General features: G+C 38.2%; 1 protein-coding gene across 1 annotated transcript in view; it reads right to left on the reverse strand.

Annotated features, from left to right (window-relative positions):
- The window catches only part of bmper (BMP binding endothelial regulator), a 68,703-nt gene that overhangs the window by 13,309 nt on the left and 29,182 nt on the right, over nt 1-26,212 (reverse strand). The window contains exons 8-11 of the mRNA XM_081388452.1: nt 8,456-8,700; nt 7,350-7,454; nt 5,840-5,885; nt 2,718-3,044 (exon numbers count right to left, since the gene is read on the reverse strand). Coding sequence (XP_081244578.1) covers nt 2,718-3,044; nt 5,840-5,885; nt 7,350-7,454; nt 8,456-8,700 — 723 coding nt within the window. The remainder of the gene's footprint in view (nt 1-2,717; nt 3,045-5,839; nt 5,886-7,349; nt 7,455-8,455; nt 8,701-26,212) is intronic.

Here is a 26,212-nt window from a genome sequence, read left to right on the forward strand (position 1 = left end):
GGGGTGGAGCTACAACAGCTTGTGTCCTTTTATCTCTCACACACACACACACACTGAAAATGTCAAAACTTTTAGCCTTTTATGTTCAAACCGGAGTCAGAATGATGGAGAGACTCAAGAAGAAGTGACAACATGTAGAAGCAACAGGACATTTCTGAATGGTTAGTTGATGAGTTTATGAAGTTTATGTGTAGTTATCTTCTAGTCATTGATTAGCATAATCTGTCAAGATAATCTATGAATCATGTTCAGGGGGCGGGGTTTATGTACATTTGAGGGTTGGTGATGTCACTAACCGGGAGGAATGTGGTGTAGTCTCTACCAGCCGTTTGTTGTAGTTCTTAAACAGTGATTTCTGTAAAAGCAAATATCTCCCTTTGCTCTGAACTTTGAGCGTCGTAACTTTGCAGATGTTGTTTATGCTCAAACAGCAACATTACACACTAACTAAAGTTAGAAAAGTCAAATCATAATCAACCACCCCTTTTACTACACTGACACTATCAGGGTTAAGTTATGAGTTAAATGTTTTTTAAATGTTTTGAAAATGTTAAACGAACGTTAAGGGAACATTCCATTGTATCATTCTGCAAACATTATGGTAGTGTTACTTTTTTCTGAAACAAGTAGTAAAAACATTAGACAAACGCCCAAAACATTTCAGAGAAAATGCTCCGTGAATGATGTATAAATAATGTTTTTGTCCTAATGTTTTGAGAACATTATTAAAGACCAGATAACTCCGAACGAATGTTCTATCAACATTACTGGAAGAACGTTTGTTCATAATTCATAATTCATAACCTCGCCAGGTTCCCTGTAAATCGGGACTGTTGTCTTCTGCTTATAACTGAATTGGACTCGTTTCATAATTGATCAGTTTTGATACACTGACACTGTTATTGAAGTGCATTGAAACAACATTGAACCAAACTGAGCCGAATAACAGCACTATCATTCACACTGTAGAGCTGCTTTACAGCTGAAACTGAATTATTTTCATAATTGAATAATTTTATTTTGCTTTTTGTTAATGTGAAGCTGCTTCTAAACAATCTGTATTGAATAAAGCGCTATAGAAATAAACTTGACATGTTGAATTGCTCACCGGAAGCTAGTATGAAGCTGTATTTTTATAGAATCACTTTAAATTGAACATGCTCTTTTGAAACAGAAAGGAGTGTTGACCTCTGACCCTCTGCTGTGTGACCTGTGCGAGGTTAGAACGAGTGATTTGAGCTGCTAGCACAAAGGTCATAAAGGCGAGAGAGAGTTAATGAAATCACAGTCCTGTTGCGAGTCCAAGGGTCAACACTGCGCAAGGCACCTAATCTTAAATTGCTTCATTCTTACACAGAAAATTCCTTTTCTTTCTCTTTACTCCTATTCTTACTCCTATTCTTTCTTACTGTTTTTTCAGTAAAGTCAGTAAATACTTTCGAATCAGCAGTGCACCTTAAACAGGACTCGACATAAATCAATTTTGGCCAGAATGTCATATAGTGACAGCTGGATATATAAATATGTCCCACTTCATCTGCATGCATACACTATAATTGCATAGGGAAATATAAACTGTATTACATATTTCAACTGCTTGATTGCTTATGTTGCAAAATGTAAACTATATTATCGCCCAGCTCTAATGAAGTCACAATGCAATAAGCATCTGGTCCATCAATTAAATGATGGTTAAAGAGCCCACATTCTGCCCTTTAACAAAGTCTTGTAGTTTTCAGGCTATACTAGAACAGGTTTTCCTGCTTGAATGTTGATTATTTTCCTCATATTCTCCATTGTTGCGGTTCCTCTCTTCCCATGCTGCGTTCCAGTCCAAAATTATGCCCTTCACTTGCTAACTTCCCTCTGTCTCGTTCACTCGGATGTACGTCATTGTGAGTGCCCACTACTGGCGGAAACTGCAATGGGCTGAACTGGAACGTCCTAAGCTCTTGATCACTTGGAATCAGCTGTGGAGTTGATTTATTATTTACATTTTTTTTCCCTTTAAGAATTTGTTTAATGCAGCATCAAAATGTTTATAGGTGTGTATGGGTTGTTTTGTGGTGACATCACAATCGTACTGCATTGTGGGACATATAGGTGCCTGAAGTGTACATTTGAAGCAGACTCGCTCCCTCTGTCAAAATCGAGGGAGCGAGGGTCTGTCCATATAAACTTCCCTCGTCCACTTCACGAAGTGGAACGCACTTCAAAATGGCGGCAGGGATTCCCCCAAGGGGAAGGGCTTAGGGAAGTTTGCAAGTGCGTGTCTAAAAGTGGACTGGAACGCAGCACCGGTCTGTCAGTAACGCTCTGTTTACTTCCTGTCTCTATGAAGCCCCTCCTTCTGAAAAACACACTGCGCTCTGATTGGTCGGCTGGAGCAGTGTGTTGTGATTGGTCGAGCGCTTCGAGTGTGTTCGGGAAATGCCCCGTCCCTTACCATAACCACCAGTTTAACACACTACTAACTAACTCAACCAGGCCCCGCCCCTTTATTTTGCATATGAATTATTTAAATGAGGAATATTGTGACGTGTTCGTTCCCGGAAGAAACTCAAGACTACAATGGAGGCGTTTCAGGAGTTCAGAAACACTGACACTGATATAGAGAAGAGCTGGAGCTTCTTCATGATCACACAGCAACATCACACACTAAAGAGAGAAGAAGATGGGAAACAGCAGAATCCTCTTTAAAAGGCACCTGGTCTCACCTGCGATGGTGGTGAGCTTGAGCAGGTACCCGTCCAGGTCGATGTGGACCCCGGTGCTGTGGAAGGGGAGGGCGATGCGCGTGCCGTTGTGGCGTACGGTCAGGTGTTGGTGGAGGCTGATGCTCAGGCCTGACGTGTGCAGCTCCACTGATGTGGTCCATGAGAAGGAGCGTGTGCGACGAGCATCGTTCTTCACCAGCACTGTGAAGCTGGCCGCCGGGGAGCAGTCTTTAGTGAGCACGTACTTACACCTGCCCTGGAAGTTAAAGGTGCGTCCGTCAAACGTGTTGTAGTGGGGGTCTCCGAACACGGTGCACACGCCTGGCTCTGGAGAGAGGGATGAGAGAGGGATGGAGAGAGGGATGAAGAGAGGGATGAAGAGAGGGATGAAGAGAGGGATGGAGAGAGGGATGAGAGAGGGATGGAGAGAGGGATGGAGAGAGAGATGAAGAGAGGGATGGAGAGAGAGATGGAGAGAGGGATGGAGAGAGGGATGAAGAGAGGGATGAAGAGAGAGATGGAGAGAGGGATGAAGAGAGGGATGAAGAGAGGGATGAAGAGAGGGATGAAGAGAGAGATGAAGAGAGGGATGAGAGAGGGATGGAGAGAGGGATGGAGAGAGAGATGAAGAGAGGGATGGAGAGAGAGATGGAGAGAGGGATGGAGAGAGGGATGGAGAGAGGGATGGAGAGAGGGATGGAGAGAGGGATGAAGAGAGGGATGAGAGAGGGATGGAGAGAGGGATGGAGAGAGGGATGGAGAGAGAGATGAAGAGAGGGATGGAGAGAGAGATGAAGAGAGGGATGGAGAGAGGGATGGAGAGAGGGATGGAGAGAGGGATGAGAGAGGGATGGAGAGAGGGATAAGAGAGGGATGAAGAGAGGGATGGAGAGAGGGATGGAGAGAGGGATGGAGAGAGGGATGGAGAGAGGGATGAAGAGAGAGATGAAGAGAGGGATGGAGAGAGGGATGGAGAGAGGGATGGAGAGAGGGATGAAGAGAGGGATGGAGAGAGGGATGGAGAGAGGGATGAAGAGAGAGATGGAGAGAGAGATGAAGAGAGAGATGAAGAGAGGGATGAAGAGAGGGATGAAGAGAGAGATGAAGAGAGGGATGGAGAGAGGGATGAAGAGAGAGATGAAGAGAGGGATGGAGAGAGGGATGGAGAGAGGGATGGAGAGAGGGATGAAGAGAGAGATGAAGAGAGGGATGGAGAGAGGGATGGAGAGAGGGATGAAGAGAGAGATGAAGAGAGGGATGGAGAGAGGGGTGGAGAGAGGGATGGAGAGAGGGATGAAGAGAGGGATGGAGAGAGGGATGAAGAGAGAGATGGAGAGAGGGATGGAGAGAGGGATGGAGAGAGGGATGAAGAGAGGGATGGAGAGAGAGATGAAGAGAGGGACGAAGAGAGGGATGGAGAGAGAGACGAAGAGAGAGATGAAGAGAGGGATGAAGAGAGGGATGAAGAGAGAGATGAAGAGAGAGATGGAGAGAGGGATGGAGAGAGAGATGAAGAGAGGGATGAAGAGAGGGATGAAGAGAGGGATGAAGAGAGGGATGGAGAGAGGGATGAAGAGAGAGATGAAGAGAGGGATGGAGAGAGGGATGGAGAGAGGGATGAGAGAGGGATGGAGAGAGGGATGGAGAGAGAGATGGAGAGAGGGATGGAGAGAGGGATGGAGAGAGGGATGAAGAGAGGGATGGAGAGAGGGATGGAGAGAGAGATGAAGAGAGAGATGAAGAGAGGGATGGAGAGAGGGATGAAGAGAGAGATGAAGAGAGGGATGGAGAGAGGGATGGAGAGAGGGATGGAGAGAGGGATGAAGAGAGGGATGGAGAGAGGGATGGAGAGAGGGATGAAGAGAGGGATGGAGAGAGAGATGAAGAGAGAGATGAAGAGAGGGATGAAGAGAGAGATGAAGAGAGGGATGGAGAGAGGGATGGAGAGAGGCATGGAGAGAGAGATGAAGAGAGGGATGGAGAGAGGGATGGAGAGAGGGATGAAGAGAGGGATGGAGAGAGGGATGAAGAGAGGGATGGAGAGAGGGATGAAGAGAGAGATGGAGAGAGGCATGGAGAGAGGGATGAAGAGAGGGATGGAGAGAGAGATGAAGAGAGAGATGGAGAGAGAGATGAAGAGAGGGATGGAGAGGGATGAGAGAGGGATGGAGAGAGGGATGGAGAGAGGGATGAAGAGAGAGATGAAGAGAGGGATGAAGAGAGAGATGAAGAGAGGGATGAAGAGAGAGATGAAGAGAGGGATGAGAGAGGGATGGAGAGAGGGATGGAGAGAGGGATGGAGAGAGGGATGGAGAGAGGGATGAAGAGAGAGATGAAGAGAGGGATGGAGAGAGGGATGGAGAGAGGGATGGAGAGAGGGATGGAGAGAGGGATGAAGATTGTGTTTGCTGGTGAAGTACTGACTTGGTATCAGGGTTCGTACAGATTCTGTAAAATGAAATTCCAGGACTTTCAAGGAGTTTCAAGGACTACAATCAGCACTATTTTTATTAATTTTATTCGTTTTTTTTACACAAATTACATCTATATGGTATCTGATGTTTCACTTCGTCGAGATCAATCCATTGACCAGCGCTGTCAGACATGGGAATGCCCTGAACCATTGAAAGCATACTATGAAAAAGAAATCGCCTTCTTTATTCACACGGATGTTTTCCCCATGAATATATGATTGACCTGAAAAATGAATGTGCGAAATAGCTCTATATCTCAGACGGGCTGCAGCGATAATTGTGCGAAATGATTTTCAAACAATGATCAATAATTTAAGCACTTTTCAAGTACCTCTTCAAAAATATGGCTGTTTTTAAGGGTTTTCCAGGACTTAAATTTCAAAAAGTCAAATTCAAGCACCTTGTACGAACCCTGTGGTGTGTTAAATAAAAAATGCATATTTGTGTGCAAACAGAAGGCAAACATACAGCACTTATAATTTTTAATTGAAAGATACACTGTTGAGCGTGTGACAGGTGTAAAACAGAAAAACTGTAGTTCTAACCAAGAAAATTTGTCCTTTTATAAAACCTGTGTTTGATTGTTCAAAAGTGATTTTAAAGTCTTCTTCTGCACAGCAGGATGATTGTGTAAAGAAGTCCACTTACTGTCAGTGCAGACAGGACAGCAGCCAGTGCGGTTCAGGATCTTATTCTGAAAGACAAATCATTGTAAAGAGACAGACGTGCATAGAGAGACAGAAAACCAAACAGGCTGCGTATAACATTGTCCCTGTCAAGTGCTGCGTTCCAGTCCAAAATTATCATGCCCTTCACTTGCTAACTTCCCTCTGTCTCGTTCACTCGGATGTACGTCATTGTGAGTGCCCACTACTGGCGGAAACTGCAATGGGCTGAACTGGAACGTCCTAAGCTCTTGATCACTTGGAATCAGCTGTGGAGTTGATTTATTATTTACATTTGTTTTCCCTTTATGAATTTGTTTAATGCAGCATCAAAATGTATATAGGTGTGTTTGGGTTGTTTTCAATTAAAAAAAATTGAATTAATATATCATAGAGTTGTTTGTTGTGGTGGTGATTAGACGAGAACTGTGGTGACGTCACAATCGTACTGCATTGTGGGACATGAAGTGTACATATGAAGTAGACACGCTCCCTCGGTCAAAATCGAGGGAACGAGGGTCTGTCCATATAAACTTCCCTCGTCCACTTCACGCACTTCAAAATGGCGGCAGGGATTCCCCCGAGGGGAAGTGCTTAGGGAAGTTCGCAAGTGCGTGTCTAAAAGTGGAGTGGAACGCAGCAAACGAAGGTCTGTTCACTCGGCGGCCATATTTGCGATGACTTTACCAATTGTCGATTGGCTCTTTTAATTAGAAGGCGGGACTTATTCCACAATTTTGCACTCTCCCAGTCATGAGTAAATCGAGTGCACCGTCTTTCTATATATAAAGTCTTTGGTTATAATATCCAGAATATATCCATAGGAAATGTTCAGAGTAACTAGTCACAAAATAATGAGTTAGGCCTCTGTCTGAATTGTAAATGAATTATGATTTATGTATGTACACTACTGTTTAGATTTTTTAACGTTTTTGAAATAAGTTCATTACTATTGGTCACCCTTCATGTCTGTCTGTGAGTTTTACATATATCTAACCAATGAAAAGTATTTAAAAGCTTGTCTCATAACTCCATTGGCTCCTCAGACTGTCAGTCAAACCTCATAACTCCGCCCACACCTCTATAATGCATGACGTGCTGCACACAGTTGAAGCGTCTCTGCTTGTTTGCACTGCAATGATAATAAAGAACAACTACAGCGTTTTCTTCACTCAAGAAACACTATCAGTATATAAAGGTTAATGTTTTATGAACGGTCGTTCTAATGACGTTCTCATAACTCCATCTGAGCTTGATCTAGGTAAAATATTAATAATATAATGACACGTGTGTCTGATCATATATAAAGCCACAATATCAACTTTGACAACTTTAATTATTTAAAAATATAGTGTTTTTTCCATTTCCTGAAAAGTAGCGGTTTTGTGCATACGAGGTTTCTGCCCGACAGCGGTGATATATAAAGTACAGTATGAGTAAAAGTAGGACTGGTGGTGGTAGGTGTCTTGTGCGTCACGTTAAGCAGGACTTACCGAGGGACAGCTGGTAATAGGAACACAAATCTTGGGCTGACACTGAATGTTCCCCTTAACACATGTGCACAGAGAACAGTTCACCGACGACCATCTGTCCCCATCCTGAGAGACGAAGACAAACACACACTCATTCTCTTGATATATGCAGGCTTTATCAACCAGTTCATCAGACTGTACACACACATCCCAGACAGCAACATAGTGTCGGCCCAGATCCGGCCCACATCTGGGACATGTCCAAGTGGATGCTGCACACTGGTGGTGGTTGAGGAGAGACCCCTGATATGACTGTAAAGCGCTTTGGGTGTACAGTAGTACATATGAAAGCGCTATATAAATGCCTCGTTCTATTCTATTCATTCTATGTGGATTCAGTGCGTACCGGATGTGGGCCGACACTATAAGGGCTTTCGCACCAGAGGAACCTTTTCATAGTTCCTAGAATTATTGGCGGAAGTTCACGGATTTTGCCGCGTTCACACCGCAGGAACTAGGAACGATTTAGTTCTAGGAACTCCTTTTGGAGGAACTAATTTACTCCTACTTCAGAGTCGGCCTAAACCAGTGCTATAGGAACTATCCGTGACTTTACACACATGCTCTATAGTCACACATATTATAGAGTATGTGTAAACATTCTCTTGTTTGTAAAGTGTGTACACACACATACTCTACAGCCTATATATTTACTCCACAAACTAACTCTACCGACATGTAAAACAGTGATAGATGCTCAGCGACACTGGACCACACGGCATACGCTAATACCTTTTCATTACGGTCTACTTTCTATGTATAACAGTTCTATCTAATGTCGTATTAGACAGGACTGTTAGACAGATCGTAAACTAATGAACAGATAATGCGAGCTCTGGCGTTCTCAGCGCTAACAAAATAAAGGTCTGTCGCTCCATCAAAATAAAAGTCACAACAACAAGCTTTGCTTACGTCACTTCAGAGTTCCTACTGGCAGTGCGAATGCTACCAGGAAACTGTTCCTAGGGGAACTATTAGTTCTCTGGGATCTAAGTTCCTAAAACTACCCGGTGCGAAAGCCTCTTATGTTGCAGTCTGGGATTAGTCCATGCTCGTGGACGCCTCACCCTATATATTTTGCTCTTCACCCTGCAGTACTTCACATCCTCCATCTGAAGGTGAGTCTGGCAGTCCTCACAGCAGGCGGAGCCCCGACAGGTGCCGGGCGGGGAGCATGTCCTCCTGCAGGCCACCGTAGAGTCCACACACGTGCAGACGGTGCAGGCGTCGTAGCTGATGGAGGAGCCGTTCTCGTAGACCTCGCTGTGGAAGAGACAGCTGCCCGGAGACAGGTCGAACACCTTCCTCTGGCCTGCAGGAGACACACATCACCCGCACTTATACAGAGACCATGGAGACAGAGACCAACATAGATCCGGCCCACATCTGGATTCCACGCGCACCAGATCTGGGCCGACAGTATGTTGCTGTCTGGGATTACATCCACACAACAGTTTGAACGGCTGTAGAATTTTTGTGAGGGATGTAATTGTTGATGGTTGCGCTGTGTCAGGAATCGGGATACCTGTTATAAAAGTAAAATCTCGATTCCTCTTATCAATTCTTCATTTCAATATGACTTTAAACCATGCACTGTTTTCTGTGTTCATGTGTATCAGTATACTGGATCTGTGCAGCTCTTAAAGTGACAGCAGCCTAATATTCCTGCCGTCTCTATAACACTAATATTCCTGCCGTCTCTATAACACTAATATTCCTGCTCTATAATAACACTAATATTCCTGCCGTCTCTATAACACTAATATTCCCGCTCTATAATAACACTAATATTCCTGCCGTCTCTATAACACTAATATTCCTGCCGTCTCTATAACACTAATATTCCTGCCGTCTCTATAACACTAATATTCCTGCCGTCTCTATAACACTAATATTCCTGTCGTCTCTATAACACTAATATTCCCGCTCTATAATAACACTAATATTCCTGCCGTCTCTATAACACTAATATTCCTGCCGTCTCTATAACACTAATATTCCTGTCGTCTCTATAACACTAATATTCCCGCTCTATAATAACACTAATATTCCTGCCGTCTCTATAACACTAATATTCCTGCCGTCTCTATAACACTAATATTCCTGCTCTATAATAACACTAATATTCCCGCTCTATAATAACACTAATATTCCTGCCGTCTCTATAACACTAATATTCCTGCCGTCTCTATAACACTAATATTCCTGCCGTCTCTATAACACTAATATTCCTGCTCTATAATAACACTAATATTCCCGCTCTATAATAACACTAATATTCCTGCCGTCTCTATAACACTAATATTCCTGCCGTCTCTATAACACTAATATTCCTGCCGTCTCTATAACACTAATATTCCTGCCGTCTCTATAACACTAATATTCCTGCCGTCTCTATAACACTAATATTCCTGTCGTCTCTATAACACTAATATTCCTGTCGTCTCTATAACACTAATATTCCTGCCGTCTCTATAACACTAATATTCCTCTCTATAATAACACTAATGTTCCTGCTCTATAATAACACTAATATTCCTGCCGTCTCTATAACACTAATATTCCTGTCGTCTCTATAACACTAATATTCCTGCCGTCTCTATAACACTAATATTCCTGCCGTCTCTATAACACTAATATTCCTCTCTATAATAACACTAATGTTCCTGCTCTATAATAACACTAATATTCCTGCCGTCTCTATAACACTAATATTCCTGCTCTATAATAACACTAATATTCCTGTCGTCTATATAACACTAATATTCCTGCCGTCTCTATAACACTAATATTCCCGCTCTATAAAAACACTAATATTCCTGCCGTCTCTATAACACTAATATTCCTCTCTATAATAACACTAATATTCCTGCCGTCTCTATAACACTAATATTCCTGCCGTCTCTATAACACTAATATTCCTGCTCTATAATAACACTAATATTCCTGCCGTCTCTATAACACTAATATTCCTCTCTATAATAACACTAATATTCCTGCCGTCTCTATAACACTAATATTCCTGCCGTCTCTATAACACTAATATTCCTGCCGTCTCTATAACACTAATATTCCTGCTCTATAATAACACTAATATTCCTGCTCTATAATAACACTAATATTCCTGCCGTCTCTATAACACTAATATTCCTGCTCTATAATAACACTAATATTCCACTCTATAATAACACTAATATTCCTGCCGTCTCTATAACACTAATATTCCTGCTCTATAATAACACTAATATTCCTGCTCTATAATAACACTAATATTCCTGCCGTCTCTATAACACTAATATTCCTGCTCTATAATAACACTAATATTCCTGTCGTCTCTATAACACTAATATTCCTGCTCTATAATAACACTAATATTCCTGCTCTATAATAACACTAATATTCCTGCCGTCTCTATAACACTAATATTCCTGCCGTCTCTATAACACTAATATTCCTGCTCTATAATAACACTAATATTCCTGCTCTATAATAACACTAATATTCCTGCCGTCTCTATAACACTAATATTCCTGCTCTATAATAACACTAATATTCCCGCTCTATAATAACACTAATATTCCTGCTCTATAATAACACTAATATTCCTGCCGTCTCTATAACACTAATATTCCTGCTCTATAATAACACTAATATTCCTGCTCTATAATAACACTAATATTCCTGCTCTATAATAACACTAATATTCCTGTCGTCTCTATAACACTAATATTCCTGCCGTCTCTATAACACTAATATTCCTCTCTATAATAACACTAATATTCCTGCTCTATAATAACACTAATATTCCTGCCGTCTCTATAACACTAATATTCCTGTCGTCTCTATAACACTAATATTCCTCTATAATAACACTAATATTCCTGCCGTCTCTATAACACTAATATTCCTGCTCTATAATAACACTAATATTCCTGCTCTATAATAACACTAATATTCCTGCCGTCTCTATAACACTAATATTCCTGTCGTCTCTATAACACTAATATTCCTGCCGTCTCTATAACACTAATATTCCTCTATAATAACACTAATATTCCTGCTCTATAATAACACTAATATTCCTGCCGTCTCTATAACACTAATATTCCTCTCTATAATAACACTAATATTCCTGCTCTATAATAACACTAATATTCCTGCCGTCTCTATAACACTAATATTCCTGCCGTCTCTATAACACTAATATTCCGCTCTATAATAACACTAATATTCCTGTCGTCTCTATAACACTAATATTCCTGCCGTCTCTATAACACTAATATTCCTGCCGTCTCTATAACACTAATATTCCTGCCGTCTCTATAACACTAATATTCCTGCCGTCTCTATAACACTAATATTCCTGCCGTCTCTATGATAACACTAATATTCCTGTCGTCTCTATGATAACACTAATATTCCTGCCGTCTCTATAACACTAATATTCCTGCCGTCTCTATAACACTAATATTCCTGCCGTCTCTATAACACTAATATTCCTGTCGTCTCTATAACACTAATATTCCTGCCGTCTCTATAACACTAATATTCCAGCCGTCTCTATAACACTAATATTCCTGCTCTATAATAACACTAATATTCCTGCTCTATAATAACACTAATATTCCTGCAGTCTCTATAACAACACTAATATTCCAGCTCTATAATAACACTAATATTCCTGCCGTCTCTATAATAACACTAATATTCCCGCTCTATAATAACACTAATATTCCTGCCGTCTCTATAACACTAATATTCCTGCCGTCTCTATAATAACACTAATATTCCCGCTCTATAATAACACTAATATTCCTGCCGTCTCTATGATAACACTAATATTCCTGCTCTATAATAACACTAATATTCCTGCCGTCTCTATAATAACACTAATATTCCTGCTCTATAATAACACTAATATTCCTGCCGTCTCTATAATAACACTAATATTCCCGCTCTATAATAACACTAATATTCCTGTCGTCTCTATAACACTAATATTCCTGTCGTCTCTATAACACTAATATTCCTGCCGTCTCTATAACACTAATATTCCTGCTCTATAATAACACTAATATTCCTGCTCTATAATAACACTAATATTCCTGCAGTCTCTATAACAACACTAATATTCCAGCTCTATAATAACACTAATATTCCTGCTCTATAATAACACTAATATTCCTGCTCTATAATAACACTAATATTCCCGCTCTATAATAACACTAATATTCCAGCCGTCTCTATAACACTAATATTCCTGCTCTATAATAACACTAATATTCCTGCTCTATAATAACACTAATATTCCTGCAGTCTCTATAACAACACTAATATTCCAGCTCTATAATAACACTAATATTCCTGCCGTCTCTATAATAACACTAATATTCCCGCTCTATAATAACACTAATATTCCCGCTCTATAATAACACTAATATTCCAGCTCTATAATAACACTAATATTCCTGTCGTCTCTATAACACTAATATTCCTGCCGTCTCTATAACACTAATATTCCTGCCGTCTCTATAACACTAATATTCCTCTCTATAATAACACTAATATTCCCGCTCTATAATAACACTAATATTCCTGCCGTCTCTATAACACTAATATTCCTGTCGTCTCTATAACACTAATATTCCTGCCGTCTCTATAACACTAATATTCCTGCTCTATAATAACACTAATATTCCTGCTCTATAATAACACTAATATTCCTGCCGTCTCTATAACACTAATATTCCTGCCGTCTCTATAACACTAATATTCCTGCTCTATAATAACACTAATATTCCTGCCGTCTCTATAACACTAATATTCCCGCTCTATAATAACACTAATATTCCCGCTCTATAATAACACTAATATTCCAGCTCTATAATAACACTAATATTCCTGTCGTCTCTATAACACTAATATTCCTGCCGTCTCTATAACACTAATATTCCTGCCGTCTCTATAACACTAATATTCCTCTCTATAATAACACTAATATTCCCGCTCTATAATAACACTAATATTCCTGCCGTCTCTATAACACTAATATTCCTGTCGTCTCTATAACACTAATATTCCTGCCGTCTCTATAACACTAATATTCCTGCTCTATAATAACACTAATATTCCTGCTCTATAATAACACTAATATTCCTGCCGTCTCTATAACACTAATATTCCTGCCGTCTCTATAACACTAATATTCCTGCTCTATAATAACACTAATATTCCTGCCGTCTCTATAACACTAATATTCCTGCCGTCTCTATAACACTAATATTCCTGCTCTATAATAACACTAATATTCCTGCCGTCTCTATAACACTAATATTCCTGCCGTCTCTATAACACTAATATTCCTGCTCTATAATAACACTAATATTCCTGCTCTATAATAACACTAATATTCCTGCCGTCTCTATAACACTAATATTCCTGCCGTCTCTATAACACTAATATTCCTGCTCTATAATAACACTAATATTCCTGCCGTCTCTATAACACTAATATTCCTGCCGTCTCTATAACACTAATATTCCCGCTCTATAATAACACTAATATTCCTGCCGTCTCTATAACACTAATATTCCTGCCGTCTCTATAACACTAATATTCCTGCTCTATAATAACACTAATATTCCTGCCGTCTCTATAACACTAATATTCCTGCCGTCTCTATAACACTAATATTCCTCTCTATAATAACACTAATATTCCCGCTCTATAATAACACACTAATATTCCCGCTCTATAATAACACTAATATTCCTGCCGTCTCTATAACACTAATATTCCTGTCGTCTCTATAACACTAATATTCCTGCCGTCTCTATAACACTAATATTCCTGCTCTATAATAACACTAATATTCCTGCTCTATAATAACACTAATATTCCTGCCGTCTCTATAACACTAATATTCCTGCTCTATAATAACACTAATATTCCTGCCGTCTCTATAACACTAATATTCCTGCCGTCTCTATAACACTAATATTCCTGCCGTCTCTATAACACTAATATTCCCGCTCTATAATAACACTAATATTCCTGCCGTCTCTATAACACTAATATTCCTGCCGTCTCTATAACACTAATATTCCTGCCGTCTCTATAACACTAATATTCCTGCCGTCTCTATAACACTAATATTCCTGCCGTCTCTATAACACTAATATTCCTGCTCTATAATAACACTAATATTCCCGCTCTCTATAACACTAATATTCCTGCTCTATAATAACACTAATATTCCCGCTCTATAATAACACTAATATTCCTGTCGTCTCTATAACACTAATATTCCTGCTCTATAATAACACTAATATTCCCGCTCTATAATAACACTAATATTCCTGCCGTCTCTATAACACTAATATTCCTGCTCTATAATAACACTAATATTCCTGCCGTCTCTATAACACTAATATTCCTGCCGTCTCTATAACACTAATATTCCCGCTCTATAACACTAATATTCCTGCTCTATAATAACACTAATATTCCTGCTCTATAATAACACTAATATTCCTGCCGTCTCTATAACACTAATATTCCTGCCGTCTCTATAACACTAATATTCCTGCCGTCTCTATAACACTAATATTCCTGCCGTCTCTATAACACTAATATTCCCGCTCTATAATAACACTAATATTCCTGCCGTCTCTATAACACTAATATTCCTGCCGTCTCTATAACACTAATATTCCTGCCGTCTCTATAACACTAATATTCCTGCCGTCTCTATAATAACACTAATATTCCTGCCGTCTCTATAACACTAATATTCCTGCCGTCTCTATAACACTAATATTCCTGCCGTCTCTATAACACTAATATTCCTGCCGTCTCTATAACACTAATATTCCCGCTCTATAATAACACTAATATTCCTGCCGTCTCTATAACACTAATATTCCTGCCGTCTCTATAACACTAATATTCCTGCCGTCTCTATAACACTAATATTCCTGCCGTCTCTATAACACTAATATTCCTGCCGTCTCTATAACACTAATATTCCCGCTCTATAATAACACTAATATTCCTGCCGTCTCTATAACACTAATATTCCTGTCGTCTCTATAACACTAATATTCCTGCCGTCTCTATAACACTAATATTCCTGCCGTCTCTATAACACTAATATTCCTGCCGTCTCTATAACACTAATATTCCTGCCGTCTCTATAACACTAATATTCCTGCCGTCTCTATAACACTAATATTCCCGCTCTATAATAACACTAATATTCCTGCCGTCTCTATAACACTAATATTCCTGTCGTCTCTATAACACTAATATTCCTGCCGTCTCTATAACACTAATATTCCTGCCGTCTCTATAACACTAATATTCCTGCCGTCTCTATAACACTAATATTCCTGCCGTCTCTATAACACTAATATTCCTGCCGTCTCTATAACACTAATATTCCTGCCGTCTCTATAACACTAATATTCCTGCTCTATAATAACACTAATATTCCTGCCGTCTCTATAACACTAATATTCCTGTCGTCTCTATAACACTAATATTCCTGCTCTATAATAACACTAATATTCCTGTCGTCTCTATAACACTAATATTCCTGCTCTATAATAACACTAATATTCCTGCCGTCTCTATAACACTAATATTCCTGTCGTCTCTATAACACTAATATTCCTGCCGTCTCTATAACACTAATATTCCTGCCGTCTCTATAACACTAATATTCCTGCCGTCTCTATAACACTAATATTCCTGCTCTATAATAACACTAATATTCCTGCCGTCTCTATAACACTAATATTCCTGCCGTCTCTATAACACTAATATTCCTGTCGTCTCTATAACACTAATATTCCTGCCGTCTCTATAACACTAATATTCCTGCCGTCTCTATAACACTAATATTCCTGCTCTATAATAACACTAATATTCCTGCCGTCTCTATAACACTAATATTCCTGCTCTATAATAACACTAATATTCCTGTCGTCTCTATAACACTAATATTCCTGCTCTATAATAACACTAATATTCCTGCCGTCTCTATAACACTAATATTCCTGTCGTCTCTATAACACTAATATTCCTGCCGTCTCTATAACACTAATATTCCTGCCGTCTCTATAACACTAATATTCCTGCCGTCTCTATAACACTAATATTCCCGCTCTATAATAACACTAATATTCCTGCCGTCTCTATAACACTAATATTCCCGCTCTATAATAACACTAATATTCCTGCCGTCTCTATAACACTAATATTCCTGCCGTCTCTATAACACTAATATTCCTGCTCTATGATAACACTAATATTCCTGCCGTCTCTATAACACTAATATTCCCGCTCTATAATAACACTAATATTCCTGCCGTCTCTATAACACTAATATTCCTGCCGTCTCTATAACACTAATATTCCTGCCGTCTCTATAACACTAATATTCCTGCCGTCTCTATAACACTAATATTCCTCTCTATAATAACACTAATATTCCTCTCTATAATAACACTAATATTCCTGCCGTCTCTATAACACTAATATTCCTGCCGTCTCTATAACACTAATATTCCTGCTCTATAATAACACTAATATTCCTGCCGTCTCTATAACACTAATATTCCTGTCGTCTCTATAACACTAATATTCCTGCCGTCTCTATAACACTAATATTCCTGCCGTCTCTATAACACTAATATTCCTGCCGTCTCTATAACACTAATATTCCTGCCGTCTCTATAACACTAATATTCCTGCCGTCTCTATAACACTAATATTCCTGCTCTATAATAACACTAATATTCCTGCCGTCTCTATAACACTAATATTCCTGTCGTCTCTATAACACTAATATTCCTGCCGTCTCTATAATAACACTAATATTCCTGCCGTCTCTATAACACTAATATTCCTGCCGTCTCTATAACACTAATATTCCTGCTCTATAATAACACTAATATTCCTGCCGTCTCTATAACACTAATATTCCTGCCGTCTCTATAACACTAATATTCCTGCTCTATAATAACACTAATATTCCTGCCGTCTCTATAACACTAATATTCCTGCCGTCTCTATAACACTAATATTCCTGCCGTCTCTATAACACTAATATTCCTGCTCTATAATAACACTAATATTCCTGCCGTCTCTATAACACTAATATTCCTGTCGTCTCTATAACACTAATATTCCTGCCGTCTCTATAACACTAATATTCCTGCTCTATAATAACACTAATATTCCTGCCGTCTCTATAACACTAATATTCCTGCTCTATAATAACACTAATATTCCTGCCGTCTCTATAACACTAATATTCCTGTCGTCTCTATAACACTAATATTCCTGCCGTCTCTATAACACTAATATTCCTGTCGTCTCTATAACACTAATATTCCTGCCGTCTCTATAACACTAATATTCCTGCCGTCTCTATAACACTAATATTCCCGCTCTATAATAACACTAATATTCCTGCCGTCTCTATAACACTAATATTCCTGCCGTCTCTATAACACTAATATTCCTGCTCTATGATAACACTAATATTCCTGCCGTCTCTATAACACTAATATTCCCGCTCTATAATAACACTAATATTCCTGCCGTCTCTATAACACTAATATTCCTGCCGTCTCTATAACACTAATATTCCTGCCGTCTCTATAACACTAATATTCCTGCCGTCTCTATAACACTAATATTCCTGCTCTATAATAACACTAATATTCCTGCCGTCTCTATAACACTAATATTCCTGTCGTCTCTATAATAACACTAATATTCCTGCCGTCTCTATAACACTAATATTCCTGCCGTCTCTATAACACTAATATTCCTGCCGTCTCTATAACACTAATATTCCTGCCGTCTCTATAACACTAATATTCCTGCCGTCTCTATAACACTAATATTCCTGCCGTCTCTATAACACTAATATTCCTGCCGTCTCTATAACACTAATATTCCTCTCTATAATAACACTAATATTCCTGCTCTATAATAACACTAATATTCCTGTCGTCTCTATAACACTAATATTCCTGCCGTCTCTATAACACTAATATTCCTCTATAATAACACTAATATTCCTGCTCTATAATAACACTAATATTCCTGCTCTATAATAACACTAATATTCCTGCTCTATAATAACACTAATATTCCTGCCGTCTCTATAACACTAATATTCCTGCCGTCTCTATAACACTAATATTCCTGCCGTCTCTATAACACTAATATTCCTGCCGTCTCTATAACACTAATATTCCTGCCGTCTCTATAACACTAATATTCCTCTCTATAATAACACTAATATTCCTGCTCTATAAAAACACTAATATTCCTGCCGTCTCTATAACACTAATATTCCTGCCGTCTCTATAACACTAATATTCCTGCTCTATAATAACACTAATATTCCTGCCGTCTCTATAACACTAATATTCCTGCCGTCTCTATAACACTAATATTCCTGCTCTATAATAACACTAATATTCCTGCTCTATAATAACACTAATATTCCTGTCGTCTCTATAACACTAATATTCCTGCCGTCTCTATAACACTAATATTCCTGTCGTCTCTATAACACTAATATTCCTGCCGTCTCTATAACACTAATATTCCTCTCTATAATAACACTAATATTCCTGCCGTCTCTATAACACTAATATTCCTGCCGTCTCTATAACACTAATATTCCTGCTCTATAATAACACTAATATTCCCGCTCTATAATAACACTAATATTCCTGTCGTCTCTATAACACTAATATTCCTGCCGCCTCTATAACACTAATATTCCTGCTCTATAATAACACTAATATTCCTGCTCTATAATAACACTAATATTCCTGCAGTCTCTATAACAACACTAATATTCCAGCTCTATAATAACACCAGAGGTGGAAAGTAACGAATTACATTTACTCGCGTTACTGTAATTGAGTAGTTTTTTTGTGTATTTCTACTTTTTTAAGTAGTTTTTAAAATCTGTAATTTTACTTTTACTTAAGTATGTTTTGTTTAAAGTATTGTAATTCGCTACATTTTAAAACGTATCCGTTACTGAGTAAAAAAAAAAAAATCATTATTAAAAAAAATGAACTAGCCTACAGCACGCGCGCTCGTGCTCAGCATTGATTGATTGAAGGGCGGGAGAACAGACACGCAAAAACCACAAAAAATATGGAGACGGACAACACAGATTCTTTACACACACACGTGAGGCGAACCCCAGGTAAGTATGGGGATACTTTGGATATAGAAAAACGAACGCGTGGTTGTCCTCGAGCCTCGAGCATAGCCTATTCATTTTGCAAAAATTGTGGACGCAAATTGGCTGCAAAAGAAGGAAACACATAGAACGTGTTCGGGAACACCATCCCTCCGTGCAGATTAAGATATGTCCCGTTTATAATTTAAGGTCGAAGGATTTCTGTGATGCAGAGGGAATCCCGGAGTTTCATTATTATCATGAAAATGGAATTTAGCCTACAGTAACGCAGACGTCACGTAAAACACATGAAAGTAAAGCTGTACAATAAATCAAATTGCGACATGGTCTGTAGTCTATATATTAAAGCACAAGAGACTGCTATATAAATGTATAATCTGCGTGTCTGTGTGAATCAGTGCGAATGAGACGAGCCGTTTCGTCTACTACATTACTCAAGTACGCGACGCGCTAATAGTGTTTTCAGCAGCTCACAAACAATATGAGAACATGAAAACATGAACATCTCCAGAGCTGCTCTGAGAGAATGACCTTTGAGAAAAACCTTGTCAAATAGCCTACACTCTGAAACAGGACTTCATTACAACCCATCAAAATAAAAGTTTGGTTTAACTACGAAGAAATGATGACATAACTGTTGTGGGCCTACAATAGAATGTACTTCTCATAATAATATTAACAACAACAATAATAATACAGATTATTTAAACATTATTTAAGGATTTTTGTCCATGGTTTAATTGAGTAAATCTGTTTTGCAGCACTTTGCCAAAAAATAAAAGGATAAAAAAATGTGTTAAACTTTTATTTGATAAACCACCGTTTTGGATAATATATTTGTTTTAAATCATAAAAACAAAAAGGATTTTTCTGAATTAAATACATTTCATAGAAGTCTTGTTCTTGAACATTTTAATAAATTATTAATGATAAAGAAGTTGTTAAATGAGTAGTTCACATTAAAATGAAAATTACCCCATGATTTATCAGCCCTGAAACCATCCTAGGTGCAGGCTATTTAACTTTCTTCTTTGTTCTTTCAGACGAATACAATCGGAGTTATATTAATAAACACTCTGATGATTCTGAGCTTTATAATGGCAGTGGATTGCAACCATCAGTTTAAAGCTCAAAAAAGTACACCATACGCAGTCTACTTACACCTTAAACGCAACTCATGACGTCAGAAGTAGTGCGTCCTGGCGTAGCATAAATATCAGCAGTACGTCGCATTACTCGCATAAGTTGCGCTTTAGATTTAAGTCGAATACATATGTTCGTTTGGCCGGAAACTAGTTATTTTACTTCATAAAGATTTAAATATGAATATCTTTCTTACACAAACTCAACGTTTTGTTTCAGAAGGCCTTTATTAACCCCCCGTTGCCATGTGGAGCACTTTTATGATGGATGGATGGATGCACTTTTATGAGCTTCAAACTGATGGTTGCAATCCACAGCCATTATCAAGCTAGGAAGCGTCAGGGTGTTTATTAATATCAGAGGCTTCCTTCACCTCTGTACAGATAAAACATTATCAAAATGATTCCAGTTCGCATGGATACGCGGAAGCGACAAATTTTTTTTTGTATTATGCAGGTCAGACAAGTAATTTGGTGAGGTCAATTTGTAAAGAAAGACTACTCGCATGCACACATTCAAATGCACATACCTATAGATTAAACACGTAATACGCATGTGAACGCCGTCAGCGTTTTCACAGATTCACATTTTTGAAGTTTAGACAGAGATGATAGCGTTTTTCAAAAATTTTCAAAGCTTGCACCTTGTAACCTATTTCAAGGTTCACATTCTCGAGCTCCAAACACTGTTGTCGTGCAAATGAACGGCCAGAACACATTAAAGTTTTCTGTTTTCTGTTAAAGCGGTGTCGTGTTAGCGGCCCCTAAGTTAATAACTAATGTGCTTTTCGCAACGAATCAATCAAAAATGAATGAATCAAAAACTAACTTTAGCTGGACAATAACTTTATTCTAGAGCGGCTGTAAAGCCAAAACACTCTCTGTTACTGTAATCTCCTATTATCTCTGTAAAGCTGCTTTGAAACAATCTATATTGTTAAAGCGCTGTATAAATGAAGGAGACTTGACTTAATATAATTCTGATTGTATTCGTCTGAAAGAAGAATGTCATATACATGACTTGAGGGTGTGTAAATCATGGGCTGGTTTCATTTTAAAGTTAACTACTCCTTTAATCAAATTCATAATCATTTATTGAAATTAGTTGATTAGACATGTTTTATTGAAATTTTAATAAACAAAACAAATGTTTCCAAAAATACTGTTTTCATCCCATTTACTGTAACTGTCATTTTAACTGATGATAATAATAACCCTAATTTAATAATACAGTTTTTATATTTAATAATTGTTTAATACCATTATATTAGTCGGTTATCATACTGTGAAAATCTCATACCTTTACAACCCTACTCGGGGGACTCCCCAACCCACCCCCGCTGTTAAAAAAGTAACTCAGTTACTTTTACTCTGAGTACATTTTAAATGAGCTACTTTTTACTTTTACTTGAGTAGATTTTTCGACCGGTACTTTTACTTGTACTTAAGTAAAAAAAAATTGTAGTAATAGTACTTTTACTTGAGTAAAATATTTTATTACTCTTTCCACCTCTGAATAACACTAATATTCCTGCCGTCTCTATAATAACACTAATATTCCCGCTCTATAATAACACTAATATTCCTGTCGTCTCTATAACACTAATATTCCTGCTCTATAATAACACTAATATTCCTGTCGTCTCTATAACACTAATATTCCTGCCGTCTCTATAACACTAATATTCCTGCCGTCTCTATAACACTAATATTCCTCTCTATAATAACACTAATATTCCCGCTCTATAATAACACTAATATTCCTGCTCTATAATAACACTAATATTCCTGCCGTCTCTATAACACTAATATTCCTGCCGTCTCTATAACACTAATATTCCTGCCGTCTCTATAACACTAATATTCCTGCCGTCTCTATAACACTAATATTCCTGCCGTCTCTATAACACTAATATTCCTGCTCTATAGTAACACTAATATTCCTGCCGTCTCTATAACACTAATATTCCTGCTCTATAATAACACTAATATTCCTGCCGTCTCTATAACACTAATATTCCTGCTCTATAATAACACTAATATTCCTGCCGTCTCTATAACACTAATATTCCTGCCGTCTCTATAACACTAATATTCCCGCTCTATAATAACACTAATATTCCTGCCGTCTCTATAACACTAATATTCCTGCTCTATAATAACACTAATATTCCTGCCGTCTCTATAACACTAATATTCCTGCCGTCTCTATAACACTAATATTCCTGCCGTCTCTATAACACTAGAGACTAATATTCCTGCCGTCTCTATAACACTAATATTCCTGCCGTCTCTATAACACTAATATTCCTGTCGTCTCTATAACACTAATATTCCTGCCGTCTCTATAATAACACTAATATTCCTGCCGTCTCTATAACACTAATATTCCTGCCGTCTCTATAACACTAATATTCCTGCTCTATGATAACACTAATATTCCTGCCGTCTCTATAACACTAATATTCCTGCCGTCTCTATAACACTAATATTCCTGCCGTCTCTATAACACTAATATTCCTGCCGTCTCTATAACACTAATATTCCTGCCGTCTCTATAACACTAATATTCCTGCCGTCTCTATAACACTAATATTCCTGCTCTATAATAACACTAATATTCCTGCCGTCTCTATAACACTAATATTCCTGCCGTCTCTATAACACTAATATTCCTGCCGTCTCTATAACACTAATATTCCTGCCGTCTCTATAACACTAATATTCCTGCCGTCTCTATAACACTAATATTCCTGCCGTCTCTATAACACTAATATTCCCGCTCTATAATAACACTAATATTCCTGCCGTCTCTATAACACTAATATTCCCGCTCTATAATAACACTAATATTCCTGCCGTCTCTATAACACTAATATTCCTGCCGTCTCTATAACACTAATATTCCTGCCGTCTCTATAACACTAATATTCCTGCCGTCTCTATAACACTAATATTCCTGCCGTCTCTATAACACTAATATTCCCGCTCTATAATAACACTAATATTCCTGCCGTCTCTATAACACTAATATTCCCGCTCTATAATAACACTAATATTCCTGCCGTCTCTATAACACTAATATTCCTGCCGTCTCTATAACACTAATATTCCTGCCGTCTCTATAACACTAATATTCCTGCCGTCTCTATAACACTAATATTCCTGCCGTCTCTATAACACTAATATTCCTGCCGTCTCTATAACACTAATATTCCTGCCGTCTCTATAACACTAATATTCCTGCCGTCTCTATAACACTAATATTCCTGCCGTCTCTATAACACTAATATTCCTGCCGTCTCTATAACACTAATATTCCTGCCGTCTCTATAACACTAATATTCCTGTCGTCTCTATAACACTAATATTCCTGTCGTCTCTATAACACTAATATTCCTGTCGTCTCTATAACACTAATATTCCTGCCGTCTCTATAACACTAATATTCCCGCTCTATAATAACACTAATATTCCTGCCGTCTCTATAACACTAATATTCCCGCTCTATAATAACACTAATATTCCTGCCGTCTCTATAACACTAATATTCCTGTCGTCTCTATAACACTAATATTCCTGCCGTCTCTATAATAACACTAATATTCCTGCCGTCTCTATAACACTAATATTCCTGCCGTCTCTATAATAACACTAATATTCCTGTCGTCTCTATAACACTAATATTCCTGCCGTCTCTATAATAACACTAATATTCCTGTCGTCTCTATAACACTAATATTCCTGCCGTCTCTATAATAACACTAATATTCCTGCCGTCTCTATAACACTAATATTCCTGTCGTCTCTATAACACTAATATTCCTGTCGTCTCTATAACACTAATATTCCTGCCGTCTCTATAACACTAATATTCCCGCTCTATAATAACACTAATATTCCTGCCGTCTCTATAACACTAATATTCCCGCTCTATAATAACACTAATATTCCTGCCGTCTCTATAACACTAATATTCCTGTCGTCTCTATAACACTAATATTCCTGCCGTCTCTATAATAACACTAATATTCCTGCCGTCTCTATAACACTAATATTCCTGCCGTCTCTATAATAACACTAATATTCCTGTCGTCTCTATAACACTAATATTCCTGCCGTCTCTATAATAACACTAATATTCCTGTCGTCTCTATAACACTAATATTCCTGTCGTCTCTATAATAACACTAATATTCCTGCCGTCTCTATAACACTAATATTCCTGCCGTCTCTATAATAACACTAATATTCCTGCCGTCTCTATAACACTAATATTCCTGCCGTCTCTATAATAACACTAATATTCCTGTCGTCTCTATAACACTAATATTCCTGCCGTCTCTATAATAACACTAATATTCCTGCCGTCTCTATAACACTAATATTCCTGCCGTCTCTATAACACTAATATTCCTGTCGTCTCTATAACACTAATATTCCTGCCGTCTCTATAACACTAATATTCCTGCCGTCTCTATAATAACACTAATATTCCTGCCGTCTCTATAACACTAATATTCCTGCCGTCTCTATAACACTAATATTCCTGCCGTCTCTATAACACTAATATTCCTGCCGTCTCTATAACACTAATATTCCTGCCGTCTCTATAATAACACTAATATTCCTGTCGTCTCTATAACACTAATATTCCTGCCGTCTCTATAATAACACTAATATTCCTGTCGTCTCTATAACACTAATATTCCTGCCGTCTCTATAATAACACTAATATTCCTGTCGTCTCTATAACACTAATATTCCTGCCGTCTCTATAACACTAATATTCCTGCCGTCTCTATAACACTAATATTCCCGCTCTATAATAACACTAATATTCCTGCCGTCTCTATAACACTAATATTCCTGCCGTCTCTATAACACTAATATTCCTGTCGTCTCTATAACACTAATATTCCTGCCGTCTCTATAACACTAATATTCCTGCCGTCTCTATAACACTAATATTCCTGTCGTCTCTATAACACTAATATTCCTGCCGTCTCTATAACACTAATATTCCTGCCGTCTCTATAACACTAATATTCCTGTCGTCTCTATAACACTAATATTCCTGCCGTCTCTATAACACTAATATTCCTGCCGTCTCTATAACACTAATATTCCTGCCGTCTCTATAACACTAATATTCCTGCTCTATAATAACACTAATATTCCTGCCGTCTCTATAACACTAATATTCCCGCTCTATAATAACACTAATATTCCTGCCGTCTCTATAACACTAATATTCCTGCCGTCTCTATAACACTAATATTCCTGCCGTCTCTATAACACTAATATTCCTGCCGTCTCTATAACACTAATATTCCTGCTCTATAATAACACTAATATTCCTGCCGTCTCTATAACACTAATATTCCTGCCGTCTCTATAACACTAATATTCCTGTCGTCTCTATAACACTAATATTCCTG

This window comes from Scardinius erythrophthalmus (genome assembly GCF_964197995.2).
Source record: "Scardinius erythrophthalmus genome assembly, chromosome: 16".
Classification (NCBI taxonomy): Eukaryota; Metazoa; Chordata; class Actinopteri; order Cypriniformes; family Leuciscidae; genus Scardinius; species Scardinius erythrophthalmus.